At 35.6% G+C, this 19,494-nt stretch overlaps 2 protein-coding genes and 1 long non-coding RNA gene across 3 annotated transcripts; 2 read left to right on the forward strand and 1 right to left on the reverse strand.

Moving 5' to 3' along the window:
• The first annotated feature begins 7,034 nt into the window (after positions 1-7,034).
• On the forward strand, positions 7,035-8,055 carry LOC143590819 (uncharacterized). The gene is made up of 3 exons (XR_013145552.1): positions 7,035-7,184; positions 7,305-7,443; positions 8,014-8,055. It is a non-coding gene; the product is annotated as an uncharacterized LOC143590819 (long non-coding RNA).
• Positions 8,056-13,151: 5,096 nt separating this feature from the next.
• Positions 13,152-16,253, forward strand: LOC143590821 (uncharacterized). The gene is made up of 11 exons (XM_077071185.1): positions 13,152-13,200; positions 13,460-13,600; positions 13,747-13,847; positions 13,934-14,047; positions 14,143-14,369; positions 14,480-14,538; positions 14,636-14,788; positions 15,041-15,164; positions 15,259-15,317; positions 15,401-15,705; positions 15,796-16,253. The coding sequence occupies exons 4-11, from the start codon at positions 13,985-13,987 to the stop codon at positions 15,958-15,960; spliced, it is 1,155 nt and encodes a 384-aa protein (XP_076927300.1). The 5' UTR covers positions 13,152-13,200; positions 13,460-13,600; positions 13,747-13,847; positions 13,934-13,984; the 3' UTR covers positions 15,961-16,253.
• A 558-nt stretch (positions 16,254-16,811) lies between these two features.
• Positions 16,812-18,781, reverse strand: LOC143590822 (uncharacterized). The gene is made up of 4 exons (XM_077071186.1): positions 18,773-18,781; positions 17,880-17,977; positions 17,451-17,767; positions 16,812-17,277 (listed from the first exon to the last, which is right to left on the reverse strand). The coding sequence occupies exons 1-4, from the start codon at positions 18,779-18,781 to the stop codon at positions 16,997-16,999; spliced, it is 705 nt and encodes a 234-aa protein (XP_076927301.1). The 3' UTR covers positions 16,812-16,996.
• Positions 18,782-19,494: the final 713 nt, after the last annotated feature.

The following is a 19,494-nucleotide window of genomic DNA, read 5'->3' on the forward strand; positions in this document are numbered from 1 at the left end:
GCACTTTCCAAGGAATTCGAACAACTACAAGTCGAGCTGGTAAAGATGAAAGTCAGCTGTGATACATGTGGTGGATCACACAAAACCAACGAATGCAAGCAAGTCCTTATGGCCATGGAAGAAGTTGATTTCGTAGCCCGCCAAAACAATGCTTTTAGCAACAACTACAATCCAAGTTGGAGAAACCATCTAACTTCAGTTGGAAGGACGGAAGTAATGGTCAATCCATACCAAGATTCGACAAAAGGCTAATGAATAAAACATATCAGCCTAAACCTTAATTTTAAGAACAAAGTTCCAGTAGCAATCAAGAGTATTGTATGCACGCAGATGAATAAAATGAGACAGGTTGCTTGAGACGGGACGCATGGCATTGAAGAAGAGGCTGGCATCGGAAAGAAGAAAGAGTTATGTGATGTTTATATTTTATGTTGAAACTATTTATTATGTTTAAAACAAGTTAACTTCTGTTAGGACAATATTTTTATGATTTGTAATATATGTTGGTTGAAGTTTAAGTATTCCCCGAAAGTTTTAATTAACTCTGATATGTTGAACAGTGCTTATAAGTAAATTCGACACCAAATGTAGGGTGTCGGGATCGGGGCTTCACACTTTCTTTCTCTCTATTTTAAAAAATAATTTGCAAACCACAGGTTCACACAGCTCAAACAAAAACTAACCGTTAGAAATATTTTTTATATAACATTTACACCGCTTACTAAAGGAAAATCAATACGCTATAATACTCATTTATTTTATTTTTATATTTAATTATTAGATGCTCATTTCTTTTTTCAATTATTGTACGTTTTTTATAATTAATAATAACGTGTTTTTATTTATGTTTAAACCTAAATGGTGGGATAGGGCACCCTATATATTTTTTTTTGACTGTTATCAACGATCATATGTCCTTTTGATTTAAAAAAGAAAATTTAATTAATTAATACTCATTTAACTTGAAAGGAAAATTACACCACCTACTATCTTTTTATCTATTTTTAAAAAAGCAATCTCCTAACTATAGCTAGGTTCAAATAACCCTGTGGAAAACTATGCGCTAGGAAGATTTTAATATAAATAAATTAAAAATATAATAAAATAACCAATTAAAAGTAGCCACTATTTAACTATAGTTATTTTTATTTTTTTATTCTAAGATTGTTTTAAGTTTATTTTAATTAGTGTACGCCTTTTATAATTAATAATAAAGCATTTTTACTTATGTACCCCATAAGGGTGGGGGCACCCTACTATTATGTTTTTTTTGGGTTGTTATCAACACTCATATGACAGTTTGATTTAAAAAAGAAAATTCAGTTAGTTAATTATTTAATTAATATTTTATAATACTCATTTAACTTAAAAAAAAATTACACCATCTACTATTTTCCTCTCTATTTTGAGAAATAGTATCCTAACCATGAGTACATGTAACCTAGTGGAAAACTAGCCGCTATAGTTATTTTTTATATAAATAAACAAAAGTATGATAATATAACCAATCAAAAGTAGCAACTTATTTAATATTAGATATTTTTATTTTTTTATTCTAAGATCATTTATGTTTTTTTAAATATTGCACGCCTTTTATAAATAATAATAATAATAGCATGTTCTTATTTATTTGTAGCCTTGACAAAGCACCTTACTCATTTTTTTACCGTTATCAATGATCATATGACTGTTTGATTTAAAAATAAAAATTTAATTGATTAATTAATTAAAAGATTAATTTACCTTTTAAGTAAATTGAGTATTACAGTGTATTAATTAATTAATACCTTGTAATACTCAATTTACTTAAAAGGCAACACCACCTACTATCTTTTCTCTCTATTTTAAAAAATAATCTACAAGCCAAAGGTTTAGATAACTCAGACAAAAACTAACCGTTAGAAATATTTTTTATATAACATAAACATATAAGAATATAACCATTTAAAAGAGCCGCTAATTTAATATTAGATATATTTATTTTTTTATTCTAAGATTGTTTATATATTTTTAAATATTGTACGCTTTTTCTAAATAATAATAACAATACGGTTTTCTTATTTATGTAACGTTTTCTTATTTATGTGTAGTCTTGGGCAAAGCACCCTACTCATTTTTTGACCGTTTGATTTAAAAATGCAAATTTAATTGATTAATTAATTAATACCCTCTAATACTCAATTTACTTAAAAGGTAAATTACACCACCTACTATATTCCTCTCTATTTTAAAAATTAATCTCCACACCATAGGTTTAAATAACTCGGAGAAAAACTAGCAATTAAAAATTTTTTTTATATTAAATAAACATATAATAATATAACCAATTTTAAGAGCCGCTATTTCAGCATTAGTTATTTTTATTTTTTTTTTATTTTAAGATTGTTTGTGTTATTTTTTTCATTTTAAATATTGGATACACCCGCATTTCTAAAATGATTTACTAACATAAAGTAAGTTTTATTTAATTAACTGTCGTGTGTCATTATTTAATTTCGTTAAATAATAATAGTAAGAAAGATAAGCATTGGGTTGTTCATGGACTTAAAGATGATTATGTGCCTAAAACCTCCTAAACATTCCTAAAACCCTAGTTATCCTCATATCCATCATTCCATCATCATCAGACACACATACCTCCAATGCACACACAAACATTTCTCCTTTTTATCCATCCAAGATCCAAGAAAGTTGCAAGGTTGATTCTTATTCATTCACCATACAATAACTCGTTTAGGATTCACAAGTTATTCAAGATCCAATCTAGACCAAGTTCATAAGGTATGTTATAAATGATTAAAGATTTATCCTTTTTATCTTCATCTTATTCTTAAAAGTTGCAATGTAATAATAAGTAACTGGATCTTGTAAGCTAAGAAACGAAACGAATCAATACACCCGAATAAACTTTATGAGGACCAAGTAAATGGGTTGGACTTCGGTTAAATGAAATAAAAGGACCCGAATCCGGTTCAAGTAGGTTATGGGTCAAAAAGGGTATTGGAATTCGATTTTCAATCGGTCCGATTAGGTAACGAGGTTCAATTCCAAACAGCCCTATTGGCAATGGGAGGACTCGACTCCATTGATTCGATTGGACCGAATAGTGGTCGATTCAAGTGGTTGGATCGACCGGGTTAAGTGTGACCTGACTCGAAGTCGAGTCGAGTGGAATGGAAGAGTCGGCTCAAGCAATAGACTAGTTTGAATGGTGACCCATCAGTTCGACCAGTTTGAATAATGCAAGTGATGGTCGATCAAAATTAGGATCCAAGTGGACTTAAGCAATCTCGACTCAAAGAGTTGAATCGATTAAATGAAAGGAGTCGACTCGAGTGATCGAGTTGACTTGAGCTGGATTTGGCTAATCGACTCGATTGCCGGACTCGGCTGGATTGAGGTACTTAGCTCATATTCGAGCCGAGTGTGACCAAGGAATCGACTCGACTAAGTCGGCTCGAACGGGATTCAGGAGTGAGGGATCGGCTCAATTCAAAACAGCTAAGGGTACAAGGCTCGGCTCAAATTGTGATTCAAATTAAAATATAAACCGAACCTGAGAACCGACTCGTTTAGGAATCATAACCTAAACGTTCGTTAAGAAATCGTTAACCTATGAGTTTTTTAAGGGAATCACTAGCTTAAAAGTTCGGGATTCGTGACTTATAAAGACCTCAAGTCCTGCTTCTTAAATATAAAGTTCGGTTTCGTTAACTTAAGAATATAAAGAATCTTAAGGATAGAGAATTAATACTTGTAAAGTCATTAAACAGTTAGTCTTTCTCAACTAAGGAAGGGAATTACTACAATTAACTCCGAGAGGAACCGACTACAGGTGAGTTCTAGCCCCTTTCTATATTATGTTTTTGGGCCTGTGCGCATACTACGATGTATTAGATAATACACTTACCTTGAGTGGTAAGTGTATATTAGATGATTGTTTGTGTATGTTTGTTGAACGATATAGAATGATTAACTAGTACGAACGTAGATATCAATATATTTATTTATTGGTACATATATTTAATAAAGATATGTAACGAACGTATGTATGATTGTATCGTACAAGGAAGGGCACCGAACCCTAATAATATCCGAGGTATGGAGGGCACCGGACCTAATAATATCCGAGGTATGTAGGGCGAAATGCTCTTTAAAATGAATAAGTAATATGAAAGTAATGTAAGTATATAAATTATAAAGAAAGACGATATGAAAGAAAGTATGTGAGTATGTATGCATGTAAATATGTATGAAAGAAATATTAGTAAGTAAAGTACGAAATACATATCTCCGGATACGTATAAGTAAGGATATGAATGTAACGTATGTTAATTATTTAACTAGAACTCACTCAGCGTAGCTGACTTTTAGTATGCACGCAGATGAATACGATGTAGAATGATTAATCAGTATGAACGTATAATGATTAATCAGGATGAATGTAGATATAAATATATTTATTTATTGGCACATGTATGTTATAAAGATATGTAACGAAAGTATGTATGGTTGTATGGTACAAGGAAGGGCACCGGACCCTAATAATATCCAAGGTATGGAAGTCACCGGACCCTAATAATATCTAAGGTATGTCGGGCGAAATGCTCTTTAAAATGAATAAGTAATATGAAAGTAATGCACGTATAGAAATTATAAAAAAAAAAGATGATATGAAAGAAAGTATGGAAGTATGTATGCACGAACATATGTATGAAAGAAATATTAGTAAGTAAAGTACGAAATACATATCTCCGGATACATATAAGTAAGGATATGAATGTAATGTGTTTTAATTGTTTAACTACAACTCACTCAGCGTAGCTGACTCTTTAGTATGCACGTAGGTGAATAGAATGAGACAGATGGCTTGAGGGGATACGCGTGGCAAATAAATGAAGACTGACATCAAAGAAAGAAGATTTACGTGTCGTTTATGTTTAACCGTTAAGACTTATGTACTTTGTTTTAAAACAAGTGCTTTGTGTTTGTGAGAATGTTTGACTTTTGTATTCCGCGAATGGTTTTAATTAACTCTGATTTTAGAACTATATGAATGAGTAAATCCAACACGACCAACGGTAAGGCCACCAGGCTCGGAGCCTTACATTTTTATAACTACTAATAACGTGTTTTTTATATACTAATTATTCAATTTTAATTAAAATTTTTGGGAGCTAGGTAAGTCTTCCCTCTCTGTGAGGGAAGACTTATTCATATTTATTGGTTGGTGGTGTACTTATGAGTTCAAAAGGGAGTGTCTCTCCGTGAAAACTCACATCAAATGGTTGTGGATCAATGTCAAATCATCTTCTCAAAAAACACATATAATTTAATTGGAACATAAAAATAAGAATGCTATAACACACACAAGTTTACAAGTAAAAAAAGGTATAGCCCGGGGTGGCCCCGACTCACTCGTTATTTTGCTAAGTAGTTAAAATGTATGCATTTTCGTCCAAAAGCTTTTATACGTAGTGTAAATTTACTCGTTTTCATCCAAAATTTTTGGGCTATATAGAAGATCTAGGACTGCCATTCGTATACATGCATGTCCAAATTTTAATCTAAAACACCATAAAGAAACCTTTTTGTAACAACTTCTACAAAATTTTTTTTCAAAATGAGTAAAAAACCAAGGGTTTAAATGGTTTGTAGAAGAATTAATATATTTTTTTTCTTTGTAATTGATCCACCATTTAAAACAATTGGTCTTAGAAGTTGTACAATTGTCAAATACATGGAGATTTCGTTGCAGTTCCGCCATTTCATAATACGGAACTAGTAAGAATAATGTTTGATCCGCTCTTTGAAATGACATATACACCAGGTCCTTTGCTTTGTCACATTTCGCAACTTTAACCTCCAGATTTCAACAAAGCATCTCATACCCCTATATTTATGTAAGGGTTACACCATAACAACTGACTAATCTTTAATAATATCGTCACATGCTTTAACTTGAGATTTGCAATTGTCAAATGACGTATCTTGAATAATACACCTGAGACATAATGCTACATCGTTTTTCTTTTTCCTGAGGTCGAGAGTTCCAGCCTCTCTCACCCCATATTTTTTCCGTATATAAAGTGCTTGTTTTTTTTCTATTATTATTTTCTAGGGTTTATGTGGAAATGGGTTTAGTGAATCATATGCATACAAATTAACATTTCTCCACTTCTTCTTTGATTTTGATTTATGCATCTGCAGAAGGTGTTGGATTTATGTTGATACGAGAGGCAGGTCAGATACTAAGAACCCATCAAACACCCAGATGGGGGGTTGTCAATTCACTTGCTGCTGCTATATATTCAACCTACAACAGTGTTCCAAGATACAGGCAACATAATAATATTATTCATAGGTAACCCTGTTGCTTGTGTTCTTCCCATCCGCTGCCACTGCTTTACTTTCCTAATTCACCAATCACAGTTTCTACCAGGTTTTCAACATCATCATGTCAACCAGAGATTCATTCTTTTTCGGCCTTATTTCGGTCCACTCTCAATCAGATTCAAGGTATAATAATGCTAACTGTAGGTGTGCAGTTGAGGGTTTTTTGTAAAACCCAAAAAACCAACTCCAAACCGAATTAGAAACCGACGGTTCGGTTTTGTGTTTGGTGAAAAACCAAACTGAAAAAACTGATTTTGAATCGTTTCTGTTCTATTTTTAACGTTAATCGGTTATGTTTTGTCGATTTGGATGAGATTAAATCATTTTAAATGTTAGTATCTTTTATTAGCTCTTAATATTCTAGATCAAAATGTGCAAGATTATATTAATTATTTATTTGTTTTGAAAAAATATTAGGCCCACTTTCAAAATATCATGGGTCAAGTTTCTTTCGCTCAAAAATCACTAGCCCGACTAGCAAAACTGGAAAAAACCGAATTGAACCCGAAAACCCAAAAAATCGAAATCGAACGGTTTTGAAAAAACAAAAAAACGGAAACTCTGGTTTTCAGTTCGGTTTTAGCCTAGAAGCACCCCACGCACACTCCTAGTTTTTGTGACTAAACTTATAGTTCGACTTAATCTACAGGCCCCTATCATTGCTGGTTAAATGGAAGTGCTGTCACAAAGGATTTAAGTGGGAAAGATGGAGTCTTTTTAGTTGTTGTTGGCGCGTTTGTTGAAGACTCTGCCTTTATGTTGGAAAAAGTAAAATCGCGTCAGCAAATGTATAGCATATGCATATGTAGTTACCATTAGCTTCTTTGTTTCAGTTGATATGTTTTCATGTAATTATGTATGTGTGTGTGTATTTATGGATGTATGTTTGTGTGTATTTATGGCTTCAGGTACTCTTCACTCAATGTTATGGGATTTCAGCTCTGCAAAGAGTTTAGCAGTGATGTCGTTCGTTCTCGTTTAGCGAAGATAATCATGAATGAATACATCACGTTTCCTGTGTTGGTGTCGAACAAGCCTCCTTCTGAGGTGAGTTTTATATTGTCTGGTGGGTCTTTAACGTTTGTGAATATAGTAGTTTGGTGCTCTTTCTGATTTAGTATAGTAAATATTTAAGTTTAAGCCCTCTATTGTGTGTTATTTTATCTTGAAGATAGTTAAACAAAACTAATTGATCCTTGGCACGACTTCGTTTGAAACACCACTTGACAGGTCTTGAAGTAGGTCCTTGTGTAGGTTATAAAAGATTTGGTTGAGTTTGACCTATCGACACGTTTTTGTTCATATTTTGACTCTCATAAATACTCAATATATTAAAAAGGATTACAAGACTATTATTGAAATAATGATCAAATGCTTCTAAAAAGTTAGCTTAGGAGGTTGTAAACACATGTGTATACTTTTGGTGGCATTTAAACCATTCAATCTGCTTTCTTTTTAGCTAATATTAAAGATTCTACTATTTGACCAATTATCACTCAAATGTGACCCGAACTAACCCATTTTGACATAAATGAGTTAAACTACCACCTGTTCATGACACCATTAGCAGTTGCAAGACTTTGATTTGTTTACATCAATGCTTGTGTTTTTCTTTAGATATCAGATAAAGTGGGATATATCTTATTTAAAGGCACGGATGGTGTTAGGTTCGGAGTCACACACAAACACGAATACAAAAGTAAAACCGAAAGAATAAACGAAAGAGACACAAGGATTTAAGTGGTTCGGTCACGGTGTATGACCTACGTCCACTGTCGATAACTAGGGTTTTCTTATTATTGAGTGATACAAACTTACAAGTACAGGAGAGAATATATAGACTAGACAATTAGGGTTTAACCCTTTAACTAAACTGGGCCTGATTAGAGCTTTTGGGCTTGGCCAAAACTCAAACAGCTTAATCTCCTAATTCTGTCTATTCGTCTAAACCGGACCCGACCCAAGATGGATCGGAGACCACAACATAACAATCTCCCACTTGGGCTTCGAGACATCTTCTCTAAACCACCACTTGGATGCGTCAAACTTTTCAACCTGCTCCCATTTGGAGACGTAAAATGTCTTCACCTGCATTGCCTTGTACATGTAAAATAAAACCCATCTGGTTTTGCACCTCCTAGTTACCCTTCGCCTTCTCAACATTATTCCTGAAGGCCTGCTGAAGCTCTGCACAGCTTCAGCTTATCCAGTATCACCGGCTTGGTGAACATATCTGCTGGATTCTTAGCACCTGAGATATTTTTCAAACTGAAAACACCATCACTGATCAAATCTCTGACAAAGTGATATCTCCTCCCGATGTGCTTAGTCTTCGAATGATAGACTGGATTCTTCGCAAGTTTCACTGCACTCTCATTGTCACAATATAAGAAGAACTCTGCCTGTTTCTTTCCCAACTCTTCAAGAAAAGTTCTCAACCATACTAATTCTTTACTTGCTTCGGCTGCTGCCATATATTCTGCCTCAGTGGTTGATAAAGCAACACTTTTCTGAAGTCTGGACATCCAACATACTGCTGTTCCCCCAACTGTGAAAACATAACCAGTAGTGCTTTTAAACGTCTTCTTACATCCACCCAGATCAGCATCTGAATAACCCCTGAGAATTGTATCCTTCCCCTTAAAACATAACCCCAAACTGGAAGTACCCTTTAAGTATCTGAGTAACCATTTCACCGCTTCCCAATGTTCCTTTCCCGGATCCGACATAAAACGACTAACTACCCCGACAGCATGAGCAATGTCTGGCCGTGTACAAACCATGGCGTACATGAGACTGCCAACAGCAGATGCATACGGAACTTTAGCCATCTCTGTTCTTTCTTCCTCTGTTCTGGGAGACTGGTCTTTGGTAAGTTTGAAATGACTTCCCAAAGGTGTGTTTCTCGGTTTAGTCTTCTCATCATTCATCCTGAATCTTTCTAACACTTTCCCTATGTATTTCTCTTGGGATAGTGTTATGGAGCCATCTTTCTTTCTGGATATACTCATCCCCAAAATCTGTTTGGCTGGACCAAGATCTTTCATCTCAAATTCATCAGACAACTGTTTCTTCAACTTGCGAATCTCCTTCATATCAGATCCTGCAATTAACATATCATCTACATAAAGAAGTAGAATGATATATGAGCCTTTAAACTTCTTTAAGTAGCAGCAATGGTCGGCCTCGCATTTCTTGTACCCAGTTCTCACCATAAAATCATCAAACGTTAGGTACCATTGCCTAGGTGCCTGCTTCAGACCATACAAGCTTTTCTTCAATTTGCAGACCCATTTTTCTTTCCCGGCAACCTGAAATCCCTCAGGTTGTGCCATATAGATCTCCTCGTCAAGATCACCATGTAAAAATGCTGTCTTAACATCTAATTGCTCTAGATGTAAATTTTCTGCAGCAACAATACTTAAGATCAATCTGATGGTGGTCATCTTCACAACTGGAGAGAATATTTCATTATAATCAATTCCCTTCTTTTGCTGGAAACCCTTGACCACTAAACGAGCTTTGTATCGTTTAGACCCATCATGTTCTTCCTTGACTCTATAGACCCATTTATTCTGTCGAACTCTTTTATCTGGTGGAAACTTGGTTAAAACCCATGTCTGGTTTTTACTCAAAGAGTTCATCTCCTCCTTCATAGCATGCTCCCACTGAAGCGAATCTTTCAACTTAAGTGCTTCATAATAACTCTCTGGCTCACCATTTTCAGTTAAAAGGAGATAATTAACTGAAGGTTTGTAACGTACCGGCTGTTTAGAAACTCTGGTGGACCTCCTAACCCAGTGCTGAGGCGGGTCAGGTTCTTGTGGAGACTGTTCATCCTCAGACTCTGAACTCCCACTGTCAGAGACTCCCTCTGACTCTTCATTTCCACCAATATCATCATCTTCAAATTCAGGAACTGTGGTTTCTTCAGTTTCTGTCTCGGGTTCGGTAGCTGACTCAACTGTCTTTTTCTGAGCATCAATTTCATATTCAACCTGCTCTTTCTGAACCCTTGATTTTGAAGTGTTTCTATCTTTGTATAACTCAGCCTCATTAAAAGTTGCATGCTTGCTTCTGACTACTTTTCTGCTTTCTAAATCCCAAAGCCTGTAGCCCATTTCGTTTGACCCATATCCAATGAAAACATATTTTTTAGCTTTAGCATCAAGCTTGTCATTTTTCACTAGATCATAAGCGCTACACCCAAAGACTTTCAAATGCTTATAATCTGCAGCTTTACCTTTCCACTCTTCTTCTGGTGTCTTGAAACCCAACGGTACTGACAATCCCCGGTTAATTAAATAAGCTGCAGTGTTAACTGCATCTGCCCAGAACGTCTTTGGAAGCCCGGCATTAAGTCTCATACTTCTTGCCCTTTCATTTAACGTCCTGTTCATTCGTTCTGCCACTCCATTTTGTTGAGGAGTGCCAGGGACTGTAAAGATCATCCGAATACCGTACTCTTCACAATAATCACGGAATTTTTTGCTAACGTATTCACCACCGTTATCCGACTTCAAGCATTTCACCTTCAAATCAGTTTCCAATTCAACAGCAGTTTTCCATTTCTTAAAAGTATCAAAAACATCAGATTTATTTTTAAGAAAGTAAACCCATACCTTGCGTGTCGAATCATCAATGAAGGTGACATAATAGTGCGATCCTCCCAAAGAAGAGACTGAAGTTGGTCCATAGACATCAGAGTGAATAAGCTCCAATTTCTGAGCTTTCGGTTGTTTTCCGGTCTTCACAAAAGATACTTTCTTCTTTTTACCGAAAACACATGGTTCACAAAATTCAGATTCAACCTTCTTCAGTTCTGGAATTTTTCCTCTAGCAACGAGCATTTTCATCCCTTTTTCACTCATGTGGCCGAGTCGTTGATGCCACAAACTAGACTGACTCGGTCCACTGGTCACTGCATTTACCCCATCAGCTGGAATTTCAACCATGTATAAAGTGCCCTTCTTTTTACCTCTGGCGATCACAAGATTCCCTTTCACAACTTTCCATTGACCCCCACCAAACATAACATCATATCCTTGGTCATCTAACTGCCCAACAGAAATTAGCTTTCTTCTAAGGCTAGGAACGACCCGAACATCCTTTAGAGTCCATGAGGTGCCCAATGAAGTTTTTAGTTCAATATCCCCCATCCCCGTGATATCAACAGCATGATTATTAGCCAAACGAACTTTACCAAAATTACCTGTTCGGAGATTCTTCATCTTCTTCGTGCTATAAGTGGCATGAAAAGATGCACCAGAATCCATAATCCATGAATCTGTTGATTCTTCAACACAGCAGATAAGAGTCTCTTCTGAACCTTCTGAATCATCTGAACCGGTGGCCAGATTAACTTCCTTCTTAGATTCTTTCTTTTCTTTTGAAATTGAGGGGTTAGGGCATTGGTTTCTGAAATGCCCCATTTCTTTGCAATTCCAACACTCAATGTCTTTTCTGGGCTTTGACTGACTTCTTCTTCTAGACTTTGACCTACCCCTGCCATTACCTTTCTCTCTTCTCCTACCTCTCCCTTCGGTGCTCAATATAGAACTAGATGTCTCACCAGAATTCCTTCTTCTTATGTCCTCCCCTAAAATCAAATCCCGGACTCCTTCAAAAGTAAGCTTAGTATTCCCAGAAGAACTACTAACTGCAGTAACAGTCCCTGACCAACTTTCAGGTAACGAGGATAACAAGAGTAACGCTTGAACTTCATCATCAAACTTGATATCAACAGAAGACAAACGAGAAATAATAGTGTTGAAGTCATTAACATGAGAGGTAACAGATGCCCCTTCCTTCATTCTGGTGTTAACTAGCTGTCTAATCAGAAATACCTTGTTTGACGTAGAAGGCTTTTCATACATATTTGACAAGGCTTTCATAAGACCATACGTGGTAGTTTCATTTACAATATTGAATGCCACATTCTTAGCTAGTGAGAGTCTAATAACAGCTATGGCTTTTCTGTCAAGTACCTTCCACTCATCATCTTTCATACTTTCCGGTTTCCTCTCTTCTAGTGCTTCCATTAAGTCTTTCTGACATAGCAAATCCTCAATTTGCATTTTCCACCATCCAAAATCCTGACCATCAAACTTCTCAATCTTGATCTTTCCGTCCTCAGCCATTATCCAAACTGAGTTTTGATTACAGCAAACAACCAAACTACCCAAGGAATAAAAGGACTGGAAACTGATCAGAAAAAACGAACCAGCAGCTGCGGAACCCTAATCAGCGGCGGCGGAACTGTAGCAGCGGCGGCGGTACTGTAGCGGCGGCGCGGTACTGTAGCGGCGGCGGTACTGTAGCAGCGGGCAGCGGTACTGTAGCAGCGGCGGTGGAACTGTAGCAGCGGAGCAGCGGCGGCTGAACTGTGTGTATAATCGAGAACCAGGCTCTGATACCAATTGTTAGGTTCGGAGTCACACACAAACACGAATACAAAAGTAAAACCGAAAGAATAAACGAAAGAGACACAAGGATTTAAGTGGTTCGGTCACGGTGTATGACCTACGTCCACTGTCTATAACTAGGGTTTTCTTATTATTGAGTGATACAAACTTACAAGTACAGGAGAGAATATATAGACTAGACAATTAGGGTTTAACCCTTTAACTAAACTGGGCTTGATTAGAGCTTTTGGGCTTGGCCAAAACTCAAACAGCTTAATCTCCTAATTCTGTCTATTCGTCTAAACCGGACCCGACCCAAGATGGATCGGAGACCACAACATAACAGATGGCTCTTTACTCTTGCATGAAAAGGATGTAGAATTGGATATTCTTGAGACATGTAAGCCTACTCCTCTGTTCTTCCATGTTTGTTATTACTATTTTCCGTTATCATTGTTTTTGTTCATATCATATTATCTGTTGTATTACTCTGTGTCACCAATCCAAATGCACGTAAACTTGGAAGTAATGATGCCCATCAGTCCATCACCCGTAATTGCTACTTTTTTGTGATATTTAATACAAAGATCAGTGAATTAATCTTATGAATCATGTTTGTCATTTTTCTTATTTATTTTTCTGTGAAACAACACCTGCAGCCATCAAGGATTTAATTGTACAACCAAAACAAAAGCCAGGATTGCTGCATAATCTCAGAGGCACATGGGTAAAGCCACTTGATGCTTTCAAGGAACCGCATCTATGCTTGCCATTACAGAATTTATTGCTTTATTTCCCAAGTATGGCAGTTGAGGCATAATATTCTTCTACAAATTGTTTTTAAGTTTTATCACAATTTTGTATGGTGAATACTATTTAATATTTGAATTCATATTAAATCTATTTAAAGAATTGTTGGCTTATGTTGTAATGATACAATTTGCAGGGTGCATCGAGGTTGATGAAGTTGATGAACGGTTGTTCCTTTCTGACATTAATCACCATCGTATAATTGTGTTTGATGGCAGTGGAAATATCTTAGATTCTGTATGTAAGGAATTCCATGTGCAACTCGCATTCCGATTTGACATTGTCTGCTGAAAGCTTTTATTAATAATGCTTCTTCTTTTCAGATTGGATCGTCTCCCGGATTTGAGGATGGAGAATTTGAATCTTGTAAGATAATGCGTCCTGCTGCTTTGTTTTATCATGATTCTGAGAACTGCCTGTATTTTGTTGACTCAGAGGTATGTGTTATAACAGGACGTTCAAGAGTTCTGTTTTAAGTTTTAGCTGTATATACTAAATTTTTTTAGGTTCTAACCCGTTTTATATCATTTAGAACCATGCTATAAGGCGGGCTGATATGGACAGTAGGACCGTTGAGACATTCTATCCCAAACCTAATGGTCACAAGACAAAAAGTGGCATGCTGAGCTGGATCATCGATAAACTCTGGAGTACAAAAGCTGTTTCTTCAAATTCTGAGGAAGTTGATCCGAATTTACTTTTTTACCCTTGGCATCTGCTGAAGTCATTGGAAAATGATCTTTTTATCCTCAACCGCAGGTGTTGGTTTCGTGAACTTTATCATCTATCCATCTCTGAATTTGGATTTGAATATTTGTTGAAGTTTCAAGTTCTATATGTTAAAATGTCATACTCAACTTTTAATGCAGTTTGGATACTTTATGGATCATGGATCTGTCATCTGGTCTTATTAAAGAAGTTGTCAAAGGTTCTCTTTCTTCATCTTTGTAATGCTCTTTTTATATTTCAAATTTTACCAATTAATAATTAGCTTTTGGTAATGACTATTTGTTTACACCATGAAGGTTCTGCAAATATTTTAGAGATTTGCGGACCGTTGATCTTGGAGAAATCTTCACTTCTGAAGCAAATACCATCCAACAGCCTTCCACAAAATATTGCCAATGATTTCTCTTCAGTGACAGCTTTTCAGGATAATATAGTAATTTGTGACTCAGGTAAAATATATGGTAGATAACTTCAGTATATACTAGAGGTGGCATATTTTACCTGTATTTCTATATCAAAATGTTTACTTGTTAAGTTTTTTCTTAAAATAAGTTTTTACCTTAAAGCAGTAATTAGATCCGTGTATATACTCAACACATCCATTATGCCACATCTAGAATATACTTTAAAGTGTAAGCAATGCCTATTCTTTTACTGAAGAACTACACCGTAATAATTTTCTAAACAACGGGAATACTTAGATGGTCAGGTGGTACTGAAATACAACAAAAAATCCAAGTCAATGAGTAGCTTTGACTTTTCAAACTTTGGAGTACTTGGATTACCATACTGGCTGGTTTCCCCTATGGAATCAACTTATGCCGCGTGAGTATTCTTCTTATCTCCTGTTTCATTCCCGTTTCTGTAAATATGAGGTTTTCACAAGGGCACTCATGTAAATTTGCGTCTGATGTCACAGTGGTTTTGGTGTCCCGGGAGTTCACATTGACCATATTCAGCATTTCACTTTGTTACCAGGTAATTTTAGTACGATAATATAACCAATAAATGAGTAATGAGTTATAATATTAATAACATTGTGATTTGACTATATAAAACAGGTAGAATAGACATAAAGATTAGTGTAGAAATCCCTGAAGATACCGAGCTTGTGGAACCACTAGATGATGGCTGTATATGGCGGCAGACAAGAGGCACCGCTACTGAAACTTTAGTAGCGAGTAATCAAGCTGAATCTACAGAAAAGGTTGGCGTTGCTCAACAGTGGTTTGATGAGTTGGATGACCTGGCATCATTGACTCAAAAAGAAGTCAACACCGAAGAGGACAAGACTTCTGACACAAAATTGCAAGATGGAAAAATAATCATAGATTGTGCTGTCAACACTAGTCCAGGAACAAGTGAGGTATGCTTATCTACATGCATGTCCGTCTTAACAGTTTCTGGTTTACCTAAATATTTATTTTAATAGCTGAAATGTTTTGTGTTTTCACAGGTTATTATCAATGCTGCATTGTACTTAAGATTACAAAATGGAACCAACGCTTCTAAGGAGCAGCAGTTGACTAGATTGGTCAACATCTTAAACCCGAGCGGGAAAGATAATTTGCAAACAGACGTGTGTGCACAGATTCTATCAAACATCAAAGAAACTGCCTGAAGAGTTTGTGTTTTTGAGACCTTTACATGTGAGGTTGAAGATTAATTCTCGTGATCACCCGAAAGCGGAGAATTCTAAAGACATAATATTGACAGAATCTTTTGTAGAAGTTGATGTTTCTCTCAAGTAAGTACTTTCGATTGAGCTGTATAATTGAGGTGGCTGCAGAATCTCTGGTTTTTGGGGAAAAAAACGTTTGTTTAGTCGTTAGAATAAGCTTTTGAGAGTCCTTTTGTGGTTACTCTGTTTTTGTTGAAAATGTATTGAATCTGACACATTGTGATTATGTCAGATTACTGGCATCATATGAACAGCTTATTTGTTTGTTAAGGCACATTAGATGGTTTTAAAAGTTTGAAATATCTATAGAGATTTTTGTATATGTTATTGCATACGTTAAAAATTTTCCCGTAATTGATAAATTTAAGTGCATTTACATTAAGCTAGTAAGCTTCATGGTAGCTAGTAAGTGGCATGTTATTTTAACAGGAATACTGTTTTGGGTCATTGGTATTTGACTATTTGATGATTAATTATGTCCCCTAAATCAAAATTTGTAAATTATAGGATGATTATATTTCTACTGCAATGCTTTATTTGATGCTTTTGCAGATATGAAAAATACGGCTTTCTTTGTAATTGTATTTTCTTAAGTAGCGATACAACCACATAAAATGAATTTTGTGGACCGAGTCTTGTTCTCACTCTTGATGGTGGTCATAGAGGGAACCTCCTCCCTCTATGGTGAGGCTACGAAGTAACGAGTGTTTTATCTTATCATGCCCTTGTAAGGTGCAAATAATACAATGTTTGTTTATCTCGACATAATCATTTTAGAAAATGGGTTTTTTCAATCAAAATATGAAACTTCATCATCCCACAAGAACAGAACAAAAGGTATAGATTTAAAGTTAAAATGTTCTTATTTTCATGTACATGAAGAAAAATATTAAAATGGTATGGTGCATGCAGTCACAATGCTTCCAAAACAACACAAATCAGCAACAAAACCAATCATTTTTTCAGAAGACTAAAGTTAACTTTTAGGTGGATTCAACGGGTCGTATCTTTGCATCACGTTCTTGATTGCAAGAGTTGCAGCCTCACTCGGGCCCAAAGTTCCCTCCGCCCTGATTGCAGCATACTCCTTGGCGATCTCTTCTTGCACCACACTTCTAGGCTTTCCCTGAGGATCAACCGCCGGTTGCAGTGCCTTTGACTCGGAAGGTTGACTTTTGGTGCTTAATGGTAGGAACTGAAGACCTTGTGGGACTCCACCTTCCCTCAATGTATCCTCCATATTATGTATTAGTGGCACTGCAATGCAAACACAGGAATGCGGTTTGTTTTCTTTTTATATCAGTTTGAATCATTTTAGAACCAAAAACTAATATGTTTTATCTAGAATTTTTTGTTACTTAGAAGTGATGCAAATACCATAACCAAATATTAAAAAAAAAGAAAGAAAAAGAATAATATATATAACTTACTCATAAGTGGGGCTAGAGGGCTGTCTTGGACTTCATTAGGGAGGTTGAGAATGTATTCTGGGATGGTGGTTCCAACAAGATACTTGACAACTTCATTGCTAAAGTTATTGCAATTGTGCTTCCATATATCATATGTTTCTTGAGTGTAGTGTGGGCTTCTCTCTTTCAAATATGATTCGAACGCATCCTTTTGAACCTTGGTGACACCAAGATCAATCACTCGGAGTGGAGGCCCATACGGCGCCGTCCCAACAGGAGTTATTTGTATGCCACCAGCGAGATAATATTCGTTGCCATATAAAACTACTCCTGTGTGCCTGTGTTTCAAAAATATATATATGTTAGATTCTTCACCGTGTTTCCCCTTTACAAAAGTGACGCGGGGTCAAATCCTTGAAAGAGTAAGGTTAGATAGGGAATGGTGTATACCATATTCCTTCAATTGGCTTCCCGCAAAAGGAACTTGAGACCTGCTTACCCAGACCTTGGCTTAAATCATACACATACAAGCTCACCTTTTGGCCTTCCTATGAATGGATTTCAAAAGTGGCTATGTTAGTTAATTATATTACAAATATATAGACAAAACATGGTATACATATATCTTAATGCCTGGTCTCTCTCCTATGAACATATACAACAAAACAAATAGATTTGCATAAGGTGTCACAAACACCCTTGAGACCAACTTCCTCGATTTTGTTTGCCCGACCATCGTAAATCATATATCACTTGTAGCATTTAGCTTGCGTACTAGCATTATCTATTTTGCCCACTAGTTGTTTTTAGGGCTTTGTTGTTGGCTACAACTTTCCAAAAGTTTATCTGTTTATGGATTGCTCTGACCCAAACACGTTTAATTGTGGAATTCTGCTTTCATCTAGCCAATTAATACGCCAACAACATACGTGTTGGTGATATTTAAGATGGGATATTCCTTGTATTTAGTATTTATCCTGTTGACATTATAGAACGATGTAGGATTCGTCTAACGTGTAACAAACACCCCATAAAACTCATCATCGTTAATGAGGTTTGTCCCTTCATCACCGTGTAAACACAACAATGGCTCGAATATCATTTGTAACATTTGGTCCCTCATACCAACCAAGCTTGCAAGTTTATTTTTTTAAACGTGTGAATGGAAACTTCATACGAGGTCACCTATCATGGGTTGCTCCATCTTAAGTAAGTTTAACTACATAGTTCTCATCTCATCCACAAACACTACGTTCGAGACATGCGGGTCATATTTGAGGTGGACATTCCTCACAAAAGCGGGAAAGAAAAAAAAAGTTAGAAACATAGTTAAAACCTCGTACCTGGGCCATCTCTCAACAATCAAATATAAATAAAGGCTTGAGGTGCTAAGAAGCCTTCTTTAATATATTTTCTGATACGAACAAAGATAATTAATTCTGTTCAAACAAAACCATATTACACAAAAAGAACAATAATTAGTATACAAATAATCCGTCTTATTCATATGTAAATCATAACTTGTTTAGTCTGGTAACATCTCCATTATAGTTGGAACATCATATCACATGTAATACAAATACCAAGAATCTTTGACGAATGAATCGCATACAGATTATGAAAACAAACAACCAAAACGTTCATACGTACATAAATGCTTACATGTAATTTAACACATTTGAATGAACAAATCGATGATCAGTTTCTTTCTTTCGGAAGAAATTTTGAACCAATTGAAATATGTAAATGATCTAAAGACATAAGAACAGATGTTTTGGGGGATTTAATTATATCATTGATATATTTTAAAATGAATGGACGTATGGAAAGCATGCACGGGTTAAATGTGGCCTCTTGTTTAGTTGTTTCTTTTAGTTAATAATTACAATTTGTCCATTAATTAATTAATTATTAACTTGCAACTTATTGCAAATCATCCTTAATGCTGGTTATTGATAAATTTTGGTTTCAAAAATCATAATTAATTAGTTCTTTGAGCGTTACGTCTGTATTCAAGATGTATGAATTATTCATGTTTTTTTTCAAATAATTTGTTTTTGTGTGG

The sequence above is a fragment of the Bidens hawaiensis genome, unplaced genomic scaffold (assembly GCF_021521415.1).
Source record: "Bidens hawaiensis isolate Kalapana, Puna unplaced genomic scaffold, B.hawaiensis_p1.1 tig00039005_1, whole genome shotgun sequence".
In the NCBI taxonomy this organism is placed as follows: Eukaryota; Viridiplantae; Streptophyta; class Magnoliopsida; order Asterales; family Asteraceae; genus Bidens; species Bidens hawaiensis.

Bases quoted from the DNA above. Each gene is read 5' to 3' on its own strand.
- LOC143590821 (XM_077071185.1), top strand. From the start codon at position 13,985: ATGCGTCCTGCTGCTTTGTTTTATCATGATTCTGAGAACTGCCTGTAT. The intron at 14,789-15,040 runs GTAAAATATATG...GGGAATACTTAG, and splicing joins TATAGTAATTTGTGACTCAG to ATGGTCAGGTGGTACTGAAA. The intron at 15,706-15,795 runs GTATGCTTATCT...GTGTTTTCACAG, and splicing joins CTAGTCCAGGAACAAGTGAG to GTTATTATCAATGCTGCATT.
- LOC143590822 (XM_077071186.1), bottom strand. The intron at 17,768-17,879 runs GTATACACCATT...TTTGAAACACAG, and splicing joins AAGCCAATTGAAGGAATATG to GCACACAGGAGTAGTTTTAT. The intron at 17,278-17,450 runs GTAAGTTATATA...TTTGCATTGCAG, and splicing joins CCCTCTAGCCCCACTTATGA to TGCCACTAATACATAATATG.